Source organism: Emys orbicularis, chromosome 6 (assembly GCF_028017835.1).
Source record: "Emys orbicularis isolate rEmyOrb1 chromosome 6, rEmyOrb1.hap1, whole genome shotgun sequence".
Classification (NCBI taxonomy): Eukaryota; Metazoa; Chordata; order Testudines; family Emydidae; genus Emys; species Emys orbicularis.
This window is the reverse complement of record NC_088688.1, coordinates 15,974,654-15,993,824: the sequence shown is the minus strand read 5'-3', so window position 1 is coordinate 15,993,824 and position 19,171 is coordinate 15,974,654. Positions and strand designations below refer to the sequence as shown.

The 19,171-nt window shown below is 41.0% G+C and overlaps 1 protein-coding gene across 1 annotated transcript in view; it reads left to right on the top strand.

Moving 5' to 3' along the window:
- Nucleotides 1–19,171, top strand: part of MYO5B (myosin VB) — a 256,177-nt gene that overhangs the window by 123,377 nt on the left and 113,629 nt on the right. Inside the window, exons 13-16 of the mRNA XM_065406951.1 lie at nucleotides 216–299; nucleotides 9,121–9,273; nucleotides 10,489–10,586; nucleotides 18,196–18,282. Of these exons, the coding sequence (XP_065263023.1) occupies nucleotides 216–299; nucleotides 9,121–9,273; nucleotides 10,489–10,586; nucleotides 18,196–18,282 (422 nt within the window). The remainder of the gene's footprint in view (nucleotides 1–215; nucleotides 300–9,120; nucleotides 9,274–10,488; nucleotides 10,587–18,195; nucleotides 18,283–19,171) is intronic.

Here is a 19,171-nt window from a genome sequence, read left to right as displayed (position 1 = left end):
CAATGCTGGAGCCTGAGCGCTGGGACCCCAGAGTTGGGAGAGTCCCAGAACCCAGGCTCCTGCATGAGCCTTAATGTCTACACTACCATATTACAGCCCAAGCCGTGGGAGCCCAACTCAGTTAATGGTTGCCAGCCAGGGGTGTTTAATTGCAGTGTAGACGCATTCTAAGGGGTTTAACCACCATTCCGTTTCTCCATTGCTCTGTGTGGTAGGTGGAGTATCAGTCTGATGGATTTCTGGAGAAAAATAGGGACACTGTATATGAAGAACAGATCAACATACTGAAAGCCAGCAAGGTAAGAGCAGAAGGGTTGGAAAATAGTCCACATTAAACCAAAGTTGGCATTGCTAAACTGTTTCAATATCTCTGCTCATTTTAAAACACCCAGGAGTGTGTGCAAAAGCTCGTACAGTCTACACGGTCAGGAGCAAACATAAAAAGTAAATGTAAAAAGTGAACTTAAACTGTCATTTTACCCAGGTGTTCTCTTCATTCATGTAACCCGCAATCTCCTCCCTGCTGTATATCCCCTGCCATGCTTGAGGTCCTAAATCATGACCACCATCTTTCAATCAACTTGACTTGATGGGAACCCTCTTTGCAACCTGCTGACCCTACTCCTTAGTCAGTCAGGGTGAAGATCACCCCAGTACAGAGGGCCAGCCCAAGGTATATGCACCACTTAAATCCCACTTAATCCTTATTTTGAGGATTTAAGTGATGCATGGGTTTTGTGCTGGATGTCTACATGGGAGTGATTTCACTTCCAAAGAAGTGTCACTGCTCAGTGACAATGAAGCTTTCTTTTCTTTCTCTCTCCCTTCCTGCCCTTCTCCCACACTGGGACTATGTGCACGGTCTTTGAAGCACCTCCAGCCTTGGCTGATCCAGAGATTAAAAGACCATGATCAGGAATTAAACCCATATGTTGCAGGTGGCATTGCAGAGCACTTCTTTTAACCTGTTATCCTGGGCCATAAATGCAATGCTTGTAGATGAAAAAGAATTTACTTTTTACTTCACTGCAGTATGCCACAGTTACTGTTGTTGCTTCCATGTAAGCTATATGTTCATAACTCTATTTAATAAAAATTCAAAAAAAATTAGAGTTAATATAGCATTAACGTAGAAATATCAAGGAATCAGTGTACAAGAAATTCCAAACATTGTCACAGCTCCCATAACCTTACAGCCCATTTATGCTGCGATGTGCAACATTAACAAATAATACATTAAGGTTTACAGCGAACAACAAAAAAGTTCTTTGATCTCTGTGACACTAAGAGCATACCAATGCTAGAAGGCAAGGGGCTCCCTGGTATCTAGCAGTGAGTTCGGCTGGTCAGACCAGCTCAGTGTATCCCAACTCACTACTGTTATAATCTGTATCTGAAAGGTGTCATGTAATGTGTCATTGGAAAAAAGACTAACAACATGCTGGTTATTAATATCACTGAAATGTTTGTAGTAACACTAGGAATTATGGATACTCCCTGATACTATGTTCTAGAGACTGTAAAAAGACAAAGGAGGCAAAACAGGTTTTTTCCAGATAAAGGAGAAGGCAAACCAGTAGCAAACCAAGCCAGATGTGAACAGAGACGTGGACAATGGACTGTTCATTTCCATCAGAGGTTGTAGGAAGAGCATTTGCATTGTAAAATCACAGGAGAACATTGACATGGGGTTGACTCCCTGGGGGACACAGCAAGCAGAGCTGAGCTGAGCCCTAGGTGGGCTTCCTGACCTGTAAGACAAAGACAATCCCTTTGAGGAAATAAGGGAGAGAGAGAGAGAGAGAGAGAGAGAGAGAGAGAGAGACTTCATCTTTCTCCTTGACCTTTGGAGACAAAGAAACCAAACAATTTGATCACTGTGATGGGTCCTGGCCAGCAAAAGCTGGAAAAGAGATTGGGGTGAGAGAAACCATCTTGAACAAAGACTGTATCTTGCTAGATTTAAGTTTTAGATGCGTCTTCACTTTTAGATTAGGGATGTAAATACCATTTAAAAAGTTAACCGTTTAAATGGTTAAAAAATATGTCATTTAAATGGTAAACCATTTAAGTGGCTCGGGCCCATCTGTCCGGTACGGCTGGGGCTGGGGTTGCTCCGGTCGGGCACTGCGGCTGGGGCCGCTCCGGCTGGGCGCTGCCACTCCGGCCGGGCGATGCAGCTGGGGATGGCACCTGCTCTGGCCACGCATCACAGCTGGGCCTGATCTGCCCGGGCGGTGCCCGCTCTGGCTAGGCGCCGTGGGGGTTAACGGTTAAGGTGGTTAACCAGTAACACTATGCTTTCCGGTTAACCTTTTACATCCCTATTTTAGATGTTTGTAACCATTTCTACTTTTATCTCTGCTACTTGATGTCACTTAACCAATATCCTTTTGTTAATAAACTTGTTTTATTTTTACTATAAATCAATCCATGCTGTGCTTGAAGAGTATGTATACTGCAGTTAAGTTAATAAGCTGTAATGTACTGAATCTTTAAAAGTGCAGCAAAGTTAATATCTTCTGTGAACAGTGATAGGGCCTATGCATTGCAGCGAAACCTCTCTGTGGAGCTTAGGGGCTGGAGTTCACTGATTGTTACCTGCTAGGCAAGGTTTGGGCTGGAGGAGCTTACTGATGAGGAAGACAGACTGGTGTGGCAGGGGGCTGACACACAATGTAATCTCCAGCAAAGCTCACCCTTGCTGCGTCATGGGGGTAATGCTGTGGCTCCCAGCTCTCGGTATCCCCAGCAGTGTGTTACGATGGTGTTGTCAGACAGGATGTACACCCAGCCTGCTATTTTAACTGAAGTTTACACTTTAAGCACTGGAAGATTAGTTTTAAGTGATTCTCAAGTGAAGAAACTGAGAAAAGTGTCAGAGGTCACAGTTTTATTGTTTTCTATTTGTTTATTCGGGTGAGGATAGAACAAAAGGAAGTGTAAAAAATAAGTAGACTTGCTAAAGGAAATGAGGGCCAAGACATAGCCCTCAATGAGGCAGCCACACAATTCAAACGAGCTGAGATAGTTATAGAAGTTGGAAGTTGCAGAGTGGACCAAAAGGGTGGAAATGGATAATCTAGAGAAGGACTGTGACCATCAAAAATGGGAAGCGGACCAATGGACCAAAGAAACTGACCCGAGAGTCAAGGAAAAGGAGGCAGGAAAGCTGCAGTATGTTATAATCTCACACCAATGTTACAGGGTATCTGCCCCTGTAGCTTTCTCTGCTGTGTATCCTGTAAACTCACTGGCTCCCAGTTCCAGCAATTCTAATGGAGTATCTGACTTTGAATAATAAGTTCCTTGATAAAGGGCTCTTTGGCCTCTTAAGATTACAGGCTCCATCAGCTTTGCAAGCTGTAAACTTGGTAGGTTTCTTGAACCAGAAAAAATTGGCTTCTGGAGCATGCAAGCTTTGCCAACAGAGTGGAGTGTCCACATCTTTAGCAAATGTGTTAAAAATAGATAGGAAAGCTCTAATGTGCATCAGTGAAATTACCAAATTTGAGAGCTCCTCATTAATTTTACATTTGAAGCAAATGTAACTTAATTTTTTAAGGTCTCAATGAGATTGGCTGAAAAAGTCAAGTTTGACAATAATAGGATTTAGCATTTACAGGTTGCTTATCTGAGAATCTCAAAGCACTGTACAAATATTTATTAAAAGAGATGGACCTGAACCAGAACCCCAGATCCAAACACCCACATTTTGGCAGAACCAGATTCAAACTTTGCAGCTCAGTCCCTTCTAATTTAATTGATATTTAATTACAGATAGGTAAACTGAGTCACCAAATGGCTAAATGACTTGACCTAAGTCAGATAGTCAGTGGCAATGCCCGGAATAGAACCCAGTCGTGGATCTCAGTAACTTGCTCTTATCTCCTGATAGGATTTCATCTATTCATTTTGTATCACACTCTTAGGATCTTTAAATGAATGCAAATCCCTCCGCAAATAGTTTTGATTAAGAATTCAAATAAGGCAGTCTTTTCTTTGACTCCCTGATTTTAAGAAAATGAGGTAACCATAAGGGTATTGGAAAATTCTTGTGAACTAGTCCAATCCTACAGTACACAATCCTATTTATTCTCATCCTACAACTTAAAAATACCCTATTGTTGTTTTGTTTTTCATTTTACCAACTCAGTCCTCTAGTTCTACAAAGTCCAGCTATTGAACTGAGACTTGGAAAGTCCTAAAATCAGGGTGTAGATTGTAGTCTCGGAGAACAAAATCTTGACATCAGTCAGAGCACTAGTGCTGTGTATGCACAGGGCCGGTACAATATTCATTCGACAAGAAGGTGCACTTTGGTGTCCTAAGAGCAGCCATGCTGCAGAATGTACCAGTAAAGCCCAGATCAGAGCAAGCATTTGTTAACCTGTCTGTCATTCCTAAAATGGCTAACTGTTGAATCCCCTCCGAACCTTGCAAACAGACATCTGTGTTGCCTGTTCAGCTGTAGGCCGCTTTTGTCTCTGTTGGCTTTTTCTTTCCATTCATCTGAAGCCTCTCAATGAAGTGAAATTAACCTGCCATTTACACAGTGTTATCTGTTTCCTGCAGTCTGTTCAATGTCCCATTAGCTATGGAGCGAGGCCATTCAAGTCTGGTTTATTTCCCAGGAGCCTTGTCATGCCTTTCTCCTTTGGTTTAAGAACTAGCAGGGATACCATTGACCTCCAAAACCACAACAAATGAGCAAGAACATGACAAGAGGGGAGACGAGTGAAAGCACTTCTTGGGGGGACTTTAAGCAGGAGTTTTAATATAAATATAAATATAGCTAGATTCAGAACGGGAAACTAATTGAGCATTGTCAGCAGTTTGCTGTGGTGAGCAATGATAGATTCATATGAAAATGCCGAGGTGGGCAATTTCTGGTCTAATGACTGTGGAAGTGGGCTTTAATAATGTTCAAAATTAAAAGCTCCATGTCCTCAGGAAGCCTGCACAATTTACCTTGAAAAACCTCTATGATTAGAGCTTATTAAAAACTCCAGGTAATCGGTAGGAAATTGACGCTGCATGAATTCTTCAGCCAGTTCCCTGCATGCTGTCATGAGCAATCCTGCAGCGGTGACAGTGTCTGGAAGGTTTCTGTTGGATTTTCCTGTAACCCTTACATTCACGCTGCAGTTGAGGAGGGGAACTGCAGTTAATTTGGGATAGTTTATTAGAGCAGCCCTGAACCATGGATACATATCTGTCACCTACAGTTTACTCATTTAGTATTGCACAACCTGAGTTGTGGGTTTATTACCCTGTTCTGGGTTTATTACCAAGATATTTTCCCTCTCCCTGATTCTTTCTTCATAATTTAATTTCACAGGGCCAAATGTAGATGTGATGTGCAAGGTGGTGTAACTCCTTTCTTTGAACTGGCTGTCTAAAGACACCCTTTATCAGCACTTTGCATTGGCTGTCTGTGTTCTGCAGCTAAAGTGACCCTGCATCTTATTCTGTGGGGGAGAGGCAAAGAGATTTTATTTTCACTTCGCATTCTTGTTAGCCGCACTACCTGCTGTAGCTGGGTGTTCTTCTTTAAATATCTTTACACTTATGTGGAGGTATATAACTAGTTTATATGCATTTGTATGCATCTGTGTACAGTACAGAGGTTGCTTTGTTTTAGGTCTTGTCTACACTGCCACTTTACAGCGCTGCAAGTTTCAGCTCATAGCTGCTCCCCTCGTGGAGGTGTTTTTTTATAGCGCTGGAAGAGCTCTCCCAGCGCTGGTGCCGCAACTACACAGCCACGTTAAACGTGGCTTTAACGTTGCTAGTGAAGTCATGCCCTTAGCTAAGCCTCCAAAATGCTGCATTTTCAGTATCATGTGATATTGATTCAGTGGCAACATAGATCTTATTTTTATCAGCTGTTTCTCACACAATCACGATGTGGACTTCAGTCATAAATGGAAATATCAATCTGGGCCTCCTGCTTCAAAAATGCAGGCCCCTTTCCCTGTGAAACAAAGGAAAATCTCCATTAGTGGTAGTAATGTTATACCTAGCATCCTCTGTGAGCCGGGAAAGGGGGACACAGACATGAGCAAAACTGACATGTGCAGAAAAAAGTTCTGTGCTGATCTGACTCTTTCTGAAGTCAGTAGCCAAACTTCAGTGGGGCAGGATCAGGCCAGTATACATAATATGGTATTAGGAATGGGGGGGAACCCCAGAAATGAGCACCACGAGTGCTTACGCACCTCCACTTCAGAAAACAGATCCTTGTTGAAGAACTCCCGCCAAGGCGAAATTGCATTACAGTCATTGGAAGGCAATTATTGTGGCCAATCAGACAGTAAAAGACTTATGAAGCAGTTAATTAGTTTTAAGCAGCCCTATAGTAGCAAAACAAAGTAAAGAGATGACTCAAAGCAGAGAGAACTGATTTTATCATAGATCAAAAGCAGGAGCATATGCTGTTAAGACAGAATATAACAATTCACTATCGTTATTAAGTGCCAAGAGCATGTTCAGCACTGTAAGACTCAAAGAAAGGAACTTACAAACTTAAAACATCTAGGGATGCCAACTTCTGTAGCTCCATTGATTTCAGAGGAGCTCTGAATATTTACACCAACTGAGGATCTGCTGCCTAGATTGGGGCATGCACTTACTAACCATCCTCAACATTAGAGTGCCTACTTTGATGTTAATGTCAATCAGGTAGATGATTCAATGAAAAAAACACTGACAACTGCGTGCTACGAAGCTATTTTAGAACTTGACATGAATGTATGGCATTGCATTGCATTGTCGGGTAAGCTACCAAACTGAAATCTGTTGGTTGGCCTCCAGCTGCAAGCGCCTACCACCCAAACATCCCATTTTTGTAATAGTCAAAGCGCACGGGATATTACAGTTCTGTGAAAATAAAACAGCTGTCAGGGTGCCTGTGTGAAGCAGGAGGAGACACTTAGCTAAAGAAGTTGCTAGCCTTCATTTGGCATGTTACTGGAGGTAGGAGACGAGTGGGCTATGGGCTGCTGAGATTAAAATAAAAACCCATAAGCATAAAGCCAAACCCCCAGGGTGTGCTGTCTTAAGCAAAATGATAATGTAATGTAAACCGATTGATTTCCTTTGTGGGATTTAGACTGCTATGCTACCAGGCTGGGCAAATAAATATCCAGGTATCTAGTGAAGCCGGAAATGACCCTATCTTTTACTATAGGTACAGGAACTGAGGATTGGAATGTCTTCCCCTTTAAAGAGTTGTAGTTCCTGGCCAAGGACTGCCGGTACAAATGAATCTGATAATCTTTCACCACTGCAGGCATGTCCCGTGGAGGACAGACACAGCAGAAACAAACCCTCCCAAGGAGTCAGCAAGGGATTCCTCCAAAGGATAATCAGAAATCCAACCAAGTTAGCCTAAAGTGTGGGGAGAGGATCAGTAACATTAAACTCCCCCAACCTAGGATTAACCCAGTTCTATAACCCTGGTGTGGGTCCTAAGGCAGTTTCCCACTCTCTCTCAAACAGCCAATTTATAATCCTTCCCCTGAGCACCTGTGCAAGGTGAAAGGAAAAACGGAGCCCAGGTTAACCCCTTGTTTGTAGGGGGACCAGGTAGTGCCCTCACCCCTTGCCACAAGACCTTTCTGGGGCTGCATAACAAGTAAGTACGTGGGTTTGTGCAGGGCTTTCCTGTTTACCATGCTTTCTCTCTAAACACTCATCTGCTGTGCATGCCACATCATAAGCACCACAAGGCTGCGGTCTGTTCTGTTTTAGTCTACATAGGTTCTTATACCACGCTTAGTCAGCATACTGTGTGCGTTGACCCCCTCCCACGCCCTGGGGCGCTTGAGTCGAGGTGGAATTCCATTTCCTTGCTAACTAATGTCTGGTTGAACAGTTGAAACATACTGCAGTTTACTTTAGTAGTCTCCACATCAGGCCATAGTAAAGAACAGCAAAGAATAAAAGATACTGTATATATATTTTTTCCGTTCAGACACCCATAACTTAAATGTAGATCTAGTTTGAAGGGGAAAGCTGAATAAATAGATATGTAACTGGATTTGAATGAGACAGGCGGGACCTCAGCACATCTAAAAAACTGGCCAGGCTTATTTACGTGCCCGTATGTACTGGAGGTGTTTAACCTAATCGAAATTTGAAGATGCTGGCCCATTTTACCTGGCTTTGTAAAACTTTCACGTTTGCTCCTTTTTTGTGTTAGACACGGATGGTGCTGCTATATGGCCAGAGGCACAAGGCTTTTAGAGCATCTGGTTTAGTTCCAAAGAGTTGAAAGAGGAGGTTCAGTAGCAGCAGAATGGGTCTCGGTCTGTCCTTGTCTTTTGTTGTTACTGTTTGTAAATGGTGAAATTCAAGAAATTGGGGTGGTGGGTGCCAATTTGATCTGATTGGGTTGACAAACAAGACTGGCTTTGAAATCCCAGAACCAGCAAGCTTCCGTCTGTCTTACAAATCAGGCTCTATTTTAGTGAGTGAAATGGCAAGCAATATGCCGTGAGTCACTGACAGCACTGGAACATTATTCTGACAGCGTTTCTTGCTGCATGAAGAACTGAACGACTTTCTTGAAAGGGAGGAATAGTCACTGTTGTTGAGGAGACATTTTAAACAGTAGCAGAACTCTCCCATTCCCTTCTGAGAACAGAATGTTGAGCAAGTTTTATATCAGGTAGAGCTAGATGAATCCCTTAAGATACCAGCAGCTGGACTTGTTTCCTAGCAGACTGTACAGTAACAATGCAATTGAGGTTTGTGGTATGAACTGAACATTGTCCTTTCTCTCACTGATCCCTGTGCTTTGAACAGCATTTCTGCTTTAAATGCCACAGCCGTTCAGATAGGTCTTTTAACAAAAATGAAAGTCCTCATCAGATAACCTACATAACAAAATACCCGATGGCCCTATCTGGCACTGTTTATGCACATTCAAGATTTTTTAATCCTGGACATGTTGTTTGGTTGCCCTTTGCTCACCTGTAACTCAGGCCCAGTTTTAGAAGTTTAGGTTGAGAACACCTGCAAGTTGTCTTCGCTACAATGTGACTCGGGGTGCAATTCCTCTGGTAAACATAATAGATGGTATAGATGCTTACGGTCTTCCTGTCTCCCTCTTAGTATCAAATGGTAGCTGACTTATTTCAAGATGAAAAGGATTCTGTGCCTGCTACTCCTAACATAAAGGGAGCTGCCCCCAAAATCAGCGTCCGTTCTGCCAGACCAGCTGTGAAAGCTGCCAACAAAGAGCACAAGAAAACCGTGGGGCACCAGGTAAAGTCTTCACTGGATTTAAAGCCTAGTCCTTTACATAGCAACTTTCCTTCTCTAGTTCTTCCCAAGCCCTTTGCAAAGTAATGAAGTAAAAAGTAGTGTAGTGACCATAGTACGTGGGGCAGTTATTTGTAATAGTCAACGATAGTAGACGCTCAGCCTTGGATATTACAGCAATAATTTAAAGTTATGATGCACTGTGGTGTCTTTCGGATGTTGGGTCACAAAACTTTTTACCATGTGGGTCAGCCATAAGATACAGAGGAGAAAAAAAGTGGTAGAAAAAGAGAAACTGGCTCAACATGCCAGTGATAGGAGGAGCGTTTCAAAGATGGAGCGACACAAATAGACAAGCAACCTCCAGTTGTGCAGAGTAAAGGGAACTGGACAGAGAGAAAGCAAAAAGAGATGAGCAGAATGAGCAGTCAGAGGAATAGATGAGTGTGAGATTAGAGAGGGAAGGTGAAGTCAAGGTCATAAATAGAATCCTGAAGGCAGGAGGACATATTGAATTTGATGCAGAGATTACGAAGAAGCCACTGAGAGTGAAAGATGATGAGGGAGAGTTTAAGATAGGCCTGCTTATTGGAGTGGACTGAATAATCTGGCTTTCCCCCTGAAGTTTAGAGAGGAGGGATTTAGGAAGACCATAAAAGAGTTGACTTCAGTAGTCTTGATAGGCTATGATTGAGACATGGAATAAGGAGCACAAAGGCTGGTGCAGGACTCATTGGAACATGTTTTATTGAAAATACTGGTGTTAAACCTTGTGTACCTTGCTCTGTATTAAAGAGCCAGTGATACTTTTTGCTTCTCTCTGTAGAACTACCAAAGATAGATAGATAGGATCCTTTAACATCTCAGTTGAAGTGATGATGCCTCAAACCACAAAATTGTCCCTTGGTATTGTCCTACAACATTGCTTTGATGTAGCTCTTGTGTTTGTTTTTGTAGAACCAAGAGTTCTAGAGTACAATCTGGGTTTATATGAAAATTCATATTATTTTCATACCCATAGGCTGGTTCAGGCTTCCGCTTATCACTGATGTCTGCTTGTAAAGTAGTCTTTTGTCTTTGATTTAAAATATACTCCAAATTTACCCTTATCATCTTCAGGCCTAATTTAGAGTTTCAACACTCCAAATTCACCCCTTCCCTCCCCGCCACTTAAAGATTAATGGATTATTTTTTTGTTGTTGTTCTGGTCTCTTTCAGTTCCGAAACTCCTTGCATTTATTGATGGAGACGCTGAATGCTACCACTCCACACTACGTGCGCTGCATCAAGCCAAATGATGAGAAACTCCCATTCAAGTAAGTTCCACTTTAAGATAAGCCAACATATCTAGCTGCTCTAGCACTTCATAGTAAAAGGGGCTGAAAAGTCTCTCTACATTAAAATATTTGGAGTTCCATTCCTCTTAAAAGTGACAAGTCCTTTTACAAAATGGTTCTTCTAAAATGTGCTCTAAGCATTTGATCTCCCTCAAGCCCCGCTGATTTCAACAGGAGTTTTGAGGGTGTACAGTTACTGGTGGGTCCTGAAAGACTATTACTAGTTTACTGGGATTACTATCATAGGGGTTTATACTACAGCACGTAGTATAAGCGCTTGGAATTTGTTGCATGGCTAGTTAAAGTTAAGAATTTCAAACTCTGTAACTCATATCATTCTAAGAACTGTTGTCCCATAATCAGTGTCCCCTGTTGATTGAAGCCATTATGATTGAAAATATGCTTCATGGTTTATTTTGTTTTAATGGTCGAACATATTAGAAGTGTGGTATTCTCCAAGTGCTATAGAATGGGAGAAAAATGCAGCGCACGCTAGCAAATATACTCTGCTACTGCTACACTGACCCAGACTAACCACATACAATATCACAGTACAATACGATGCAGTACTATTGCTTTTGCAATAGTGTCTGATCAAATTATATCTTAGAAGCTCACAACACATTAGAGTTAAATTGCACAGATACAGTGATAGACAATGAATAATAGCAGACGGAGAGAAATGAAAAGACAGGGATAAGCAACTATTGTGGCTTACTTCCTTAAATTTCCATTGAAAGCACTTCGTTTGTGCGTTGGGTATTTTTTGTTCCTTTTACATATTTCTTTTAATAGAAGTCCAAAAACGTGATTCATATCAGCTGATACAGTGTTCCAATTGTGTGAGTGATAGAATTTTGATTGAGGCGATGACCTGACCTCCCACACTAGTTACGAGGAGTACACACGTATTTTAAATAAGATGGACAAATAATTATAGTGAGTGGATGCAACTTTTCTGTATTACCATTTGGAAGAATGTATTTAGGCCCAATTCTGTTCTATTTAAGTCAGTGGAATTTTGCCATTGATTAGAAGACACCTAAAAGGGAGCAACATTGGGTCCTTTTAAAGGGCCTGCTATAGGCTGGTGTTGGAGACAGTAGAAAACCATGATGTAGTAGTTCTATGTGCTTATACAATCCTATTAATAACTTCAAGGTCTTCTATAGTATCAGAGCGATAAGGAACGAACATTTGTTTGCTGATGTGATATATAATTCCACAAGTCCGGTTTTATTCTAACACAACTGCCACTCAGAGCCAATTTTAAAATCTTGTAGTTAATTTGTATCTACAAAATGGCATACCATACCTACACCTACACCGGCAAATGCCAAACAGATTATGTTACCTGTATGATTATGTCATGGAAGTATTTTCTAACCCCGGAGAGCGGAAGCAAAGTAGCCTCCAAGCTGAAATGATCTGGTCTTTCCAATCAGGGAGCTGTGAGACTCATCTGTCCACATGGCTCAATTTTCAGCTGAGTATTCAATTTTTCTCCTTCAATTTTGCATTCCAATTTCCCCCCAGTATTCAGGGTACAACTGATGCCCATTTATAAATAGTGTTAAGGTGTGGTCAAGTAACTAATCATCAAATTCTAAATGACATCAGTTGTACCTACACATCACAGGTGCAAAACTGAAACAAGTTGCAGGCATGCAAGTGTGACTGGCTGTTATAGTCTCTCTAGGCATGTCCCTAGGCATGGTTTGATGTAATGCTTCCTAACAGGCAACAGCGGAGTTGCCAAACTGAAGTTTTCAAAACAAAGGGCAAACCAAAGTAGATCCAAGAATTACTCTTCCAGCCTGAAGTGCACATGAATCTCGTTTGCAGTGCAGGTGTCCGTATGTCCATTGTGTACATCATATCCTGAAAACAGCAGGCACCACAAGAAAATACTCTAGGGTGGGATGGTTGACGTTGCACTCCCTGTTTGTCAACTGGAAAACACTGGTTCAGGCTTATTCACATCACTATCCCCTTGCTAGAGATCAGAATCTCCATCCTTCCTCAGAGGAGTCTACTTGTCTGGTACTGGTGATCCAGGAATCCTAACTAGTATTAAGCCTTATTGCCACCAGCTTAAACAACTTTAGTCTTCGGCATCACTTAAATTAAACCCATTTGCTCTCTAAAAAATCCTGCTCATATCAGACAAAATGATAAAGATACTGCAGTTCACATTTCAGCTGTGCCATGCTAGAGGAAACAATTCAGTGGAATTTGGGGGGAGGGATAGCTCAGTGGTTTGAGCATTGGCCTGCTAAACCCAGGGTTGTGAGTTCAATCCTTGAGGGGGCCACTTGGGGATCTGGGGCAAAATCAGTACTTGGTCCTGCTAGTGAAAGCAGGGGGCTGGACTCAATGACCTTTCAAGGTCCCTTCCAGTTCTAGGAGATGGGATATCTCCATTAAAAAAAAAAAAATGCTAGTGCTGGGGTAGGGCAGTGCCATTAAAATGTGATATTTATAGTACTGTGATTATTTTCATAATTCAGCATAAGAACATGAACCTTTTATTCAAAGAGGAACATTTTCTTAAACCTCCTTATATCAATAGATACATTTTTTGACTTTTTCCTAAAATGAGACATTCAGAATTCAGTATTTAACGGTTTTTCCCCTACAAATCTAGTTTATTGAACATTAGCTCAGGAATCAAACACTTGAGTGTCAGATTTCCAGCACGAAAGAAGCTGCCTCACCATAAGAATAATGCTTACTACTTGCAAAGCACTTCAGCCAAAATTTTCAAACCATTGTGTTTAACGTTAGTCAACTAGGAGGAAATTTTCAAAGGCACAAATGGAAGTTGGGCATCTAGCTCTTATTTGTGCCTTTGAATGTTTCCCTTCTAAATTCTTATTTAAGCACCTAAACAACCGTAGACTGAATTTCAGCATTGCTGAGCAGCCATAGACCCATTGGCTTCAAGTCTGAAAATCGTATCCTTTCTATTTTCAAAGTGCTATACAAATGTTAACTCAGTTTTTCCCAACATTCGGGTTAGATAAGCAAGTAATTGTATGTGTGATTTATAAATGAAGAAATTGAGGCAAAGGAAGGTTAAGGCAATGATTTTCAAAAGTATGAGCCTAAAGTTAAGTTCCTAAATCCACATTTAGGTACTTAAATAGGTAGCCTCATTTTCAAGCTCCCAATGACTTCCTCCATGGAACACTTTTGATTTCAGTGGAAATTGCTGGGTGCTCAGGCCACTTGTTTAGGTGCCTAAATATGGACTTAGATGGCTAGTTTAAGCTCTTCTGAAAATTTTGGCCTAATTGACTTGCTTAAGAGCATACATTGAGTCCATGGGAGAACTCATGAATTATAGCTCCTGGTCCCAGGCCATGTTCAATCCACTAGACCTTTCTGCCTCCCAAGTCAAGAAAAAAAGAAGTGAGTGGTAAATTTATTATTATTATTTCCTTAATTTTTAGTTATTCATTGATCCAGCTAAAGTGAGAAGTGGTAACAGCCTCATCTGTGTGATCTTTTATTCTAGAGTATTTTTATTTATGTAGGTATTTATTTTTAGTGTAGTGAAATGTAAAGAGTGGTTACAACTACAATTCCAAGTAGCTACACCCAGGAGTTGTGTTCGTAACTCCTACCTTACATCATACTGAAAGTTGCTTAACGTTGAGATTGGAATGCCAAGTTCTTGACGTCATAGATCCCAGAGCATTTTTTTGCTAGAGAAGAGAGAGTTAACTCAAGTAACTTGGCCAAATGTTATTTTGAGTGAATATCATAGAATCATAGAATATCAGGGTTGGAAGGGAGCTCAGGAGGTCATCTAGTCCAACCCCCTGCTCAAAGCAAGACCAATCCCCAACTAAATCATCCCAGCCAGGGCTTTGTCAAGCCTGACCTTAAAAACCTCTAAGGAAGGAGATTCCACCACCTCCCTAGGTAACCCATTCCAGTGCTTCACCACTCTCCTAGTGAAAAAGTTTTTCCTAATATCCAATCTAAACCTCCCCCACTGCAACTTGAGAACATTGCTTCTTGTTCTGTCATCTGGTATCACTGAGAACAGTCTAGATCAATCCTCTTTGGAACCCCCTTTCAGGTAGTTGAAAGCAGCTATCAAATCCCTCCTCAAGCTTCTCTTCTGCAGACTAAACAATATAATCTACTGACACAAAGTTCCCTGTATAGTTTAGTTGGAGAGGTTATTTGACTCTTCTTATGCTGAATAGTGTTACGGGTGAAGACTGATTGCTATGTTCCACCTGCAAGGTGACTATGGTTTAGAGCAGGTGGCTGCATTTTAGAGAGATCTCTTTATATACAGTATAAATTGCTTTGGGATCCTCCAGGATGAAAGTTGCTAACATTGCTATTATTTATTATTATTAAAATTGTACCCCCTTGGATTCCTGTCTGGAGTGAGTGACAGGTTAAACTTCTGCTCTTTTTCTTGTTGGTATTATAATGGATAACTCGGTGTGGACTTGACAGCACTCCTGAGTTTAAAAATGCGGAAAATAGCAGAGGTATATTTCTTACACTGCTCTAGCACAGTTGAGCAATTTAAAAATTGTTCATTAATTCTTGATCTCCAGATTGAAACATTAGGGACATTCAGAATCCCAACATACATATAGGGACCTGCTCTCCCCTTGATGAGCAGTGTCACCTTACCACATGCAGTTAGGGTAGTGCCTGAAATAAACAGATGCTACCCAGAGGCATCTGTATGTCTCTGTAAGGTTGACCATCAAAATAGTGTATGGATTGTTTCCAATCCAAGTACCTTACAGGGCCAGAATGTGGCAATTCGTGGTACTAATGGTGCTGAGAATTATGGGGCTGTTTCTGAATTTGGAAAAATTTGTATTTGGGGAAAAAGCGGATGATGTAGTCATAACGTATGATGATGAAAACACTCTTTCCATTCCACTGGTATCTCAGGAGGATGTTAAACAGCAGCTATTAAAATTAGACCCTTTTACATCAGCAGGTCGAGATAACTTGCATCCAAGAGTTTTAAAAGAGATGGCTTAGGGCCTCACTGGACCATTTAATGTTGATCTTCAATAAGTCTTGGAGAACTGGGGAAGTTCTAGAAGACTGGAAGAAAGCTGCTGATGTGCCAATATTTAAAAAGGGTAAACGGGATGACCTGGATAATTACAGGTCTGTCAGTCTGACATTGAGCCCAGGCAAATAATGGAGCTGCAGATACAAGACTTAATCAATATAGAGTTAAAGGAGGATAATATAATTAATGCCAACCAACATAGGTTTATTGAAAATAGGTCCTGTCAACAAACTTGATATCTTTTGTTGATGAGATTACAAGTTTGGTTGATAAAGTTAACAATGTTGATGTAATAGACATAGACATCTGTAAGGCATTTGACTTGGTACCACACAATATTTTGATTAAAAGAGAAAAATGATCTAAAATTAACATAAAAAGCAACAGAGGGTCCTGTGGCACCTTTAAGACTAACAGAAGTATTGGGAGCATAAGCTTTCGTGGGTAAGAACCTCACTTCTTCAGATGCAAGAAGTGTTGTTCTTGCATCTGAAGAAGTGAGGTTCTTACCCACGAAAGCTTATGCTCCCAATACTTCTGTTAGTCTTAAAGGTGCCACAGGACCCTCTGTTGCTTTTTACAGATTCAGATTAACACGGCTACCCCTCTGATACTTAAAATTAACATGGCACACATTAAACAGATTAAAAGATGGCTAACTGATAGGTGTCAAAATGTAATTGTAAATGAGGGATCATCACTGAGCGGGTTTGTTTCTAGGTCTCGCAGGGATCAGTTCTTGGCCCTACTTTATTTAATATTTTTTTTATCAATTAACTTGAAGAAAACAAAAAATCATCACTGATGAAGTTTGCAGACGACACACACATTGGGGGACTAGTAAATAATAGAGGACAGGTCACTGATACAGAATGATATGAATCACTTGGTAATCTGGGCACAAGCAAACAATATGCGTTTTTAATGTGGCTAAATGTATACATCTATGAGCAAAGAACGTGGGTCATACATATAGGATGAGGGACTCTATCCTGGGAAGCAGACACTCTGAAAACGGTTTGGGGATTGTGATAGATAATCAGCTGAACACAAACTCCCAGGGTGACACTCTGGCCAAAAGGAGTAATGCAATCCTTGGATGCATAAATGGGAATCTCGAGGAATACTGTGTGCAGTTTGGTCGCACAAGTCCAGAAAGATGTTGACAAATTGGAGAGGATTTGGAGAAAAGCCCCAAGAATGCTTACATGATTAGAAAACATGCCTCATAGCGATAGACTTGAGGAGCTCCATCTATTTAGTTTAACAAAGAGAAGGGTAAGGAGTGACTTGACAGTCTGTAAATACCTATATGGGGAACAAATATTTAATAATGGGCGCATTAGTCTAGCAGACAAATCTATACAATATGATCCAATGTCTGGGAGTTGAAGCTAGACAAATTCAGATTTGAAATAAGGTGAAATGTTTTTAACAGTGAGGGTAATTAACTACTGGAACAACTTACCGGGGATGTGGTGCATTATTCATCACTGACCATTTTTAATCAAGATGAGATGTTTTTCTAGATGTGCGCTAGGAATTATTTTGGGGAAGTTCTATGGCCTGTGATATACAGGAGGTCAGACTAGATGATCACAATTGTGCATTCTGACCTTGGAATCTATGAATCTCTGCTCTATTGCACCTGTTTTACCCCAGGGAAGTCCCATTGAAATGCAGTGTCTGGTGCCAAAGAGTGGAGAATCAGGACCTCCGTGTGCACATGGTGTGAAAAATGGACTCTGTCTACTATGCTTGTTCTGTATGAACACCGGCTGATCTCAATGTGGGTTCAGTGCCCAGAACCAGAATAGAATATGGCTCTGTGCCGTCTAAGATAGCAAAGTTCCATTGGAACGAAGATTAAAGCTCCTAAACCACATTAAATTCATATGGTTTCCAAAGCCAGTTAAGTGGGATCTGATCATTACTTTGTTTGGTATTAATTGTAATAGTATTGATCATATAGAAAGTTTTTTCATATTGAAGTTGGTGTTGTCTTCCCTAAGAATTTCATTGTCCTTTACAGCAGAGCCTTATTACACGGTTGTTACAAAATGTAGCATCTTATAGACCTTAGATGAATGGGTTTTCTGGCTATGCAGAAAAGCACCTTGTACTGTTTATCATAGGTTATGCTGTGGTGCAGTCGTCACATCCTTCTTTCTGCCCAGTGATGTCTATCTTTCTGTTAGCCAGCAACTCAGCTCTTTCTCCTGAAAACCTTTAACAGTGCTGCATAAGTCACAGGTTAATCCACCTGCTCAAAGAATTCCAATCAAGGAGTTCCAGGCTACAGCAAATTGAGCTCTCCCAACATGCAGGAGAACGTAAATGGCTGAGTTTCTTTCTGTACGTGCTGTGTATATAAGCAGAAATGAAACCCAGCTGTATTGGAAAGGTTGCCAATGTAAATATTCTTGTCATTGCCTCCGGATACTCTGCTGCTAGGTTTCTTTTCATTTTGTGCATGGAGTGGGAAACTCTGCTCATCTGTATCATCATAACATGTAATTGCAGATTTGATCCAAAGAGAGCAGTCCAGCAGTTAAGAGCCTGTGGTGTGTTGGAGACCATCCGTATCAGTGCAGCTGGCTACCCATCCAGGTACGGTACTGCCAAAGACACCTTGTGTTATACTATGTCACATGCTTTATTCAGTGAATTTGGCACCTGGAGGGGGAAAAAGCAGTGTTTTCTTTCAAAAAGATGTTTGTTTTACAAAAATCCCACCAGCTCCTGAAATCGTCAATTCTGAGAAGTTCATTGTCAAGCCACAAGCTGAAATATAAACCAGCCATAGAGTATGTTCTGTTTATTTAGCTCAGAGTTACACTTGGTGCTTTCAACCTGCCACTGAGAAATAATTTCACATGGTGATGTTAATTAGCAAGGAACCATGAACAATAAAATCTCCAACAATGCTGTGTGTGGATAGTAAGAAATTGATAGGAATCTGGATTTGATCCCATATGGAGATGGACAACAAGAAACAATAATGGTGTTTTTCCCAGGCTGGTTATAGTTCTAAACGTGTTATTCTTGTTCAGAAGTAAATGTTGCCTATAAGGAAGGATTCCCCCCACAGCCACCAAAGCTCACTCTAGAAAAGGTCCCCACAGGGCCTACATGTATTGTTTTGTTTTCAGGCTTCAGACACCTGCTATAATAGCAATTGCAGCCAAAAAATGTAGATGTTTGTTTCAGTGTATGCACATGGAGGGAATGAATCTTTTAAACCATTGTTATAGTCCACATATCATAAGAATATCAGGCATCAAACGTTTTGCATAAAAATAAAGGAAGAAAGGTGGGAGGTAATTTGAGCTTCATTGATAAGATTTGAGCTTCAAATGATATTTTAGAGCCCAGTAAATTCAAAAGCTGAAACTCTAAATCAGGCCTGAAGATGACAAGGGCAAATAATTTTGAAAATGCCTCAGGTCTGCTTTATTGCTGAGCAGTTTTGTGTTAATGTCAGCGTAGCGATCCGCCT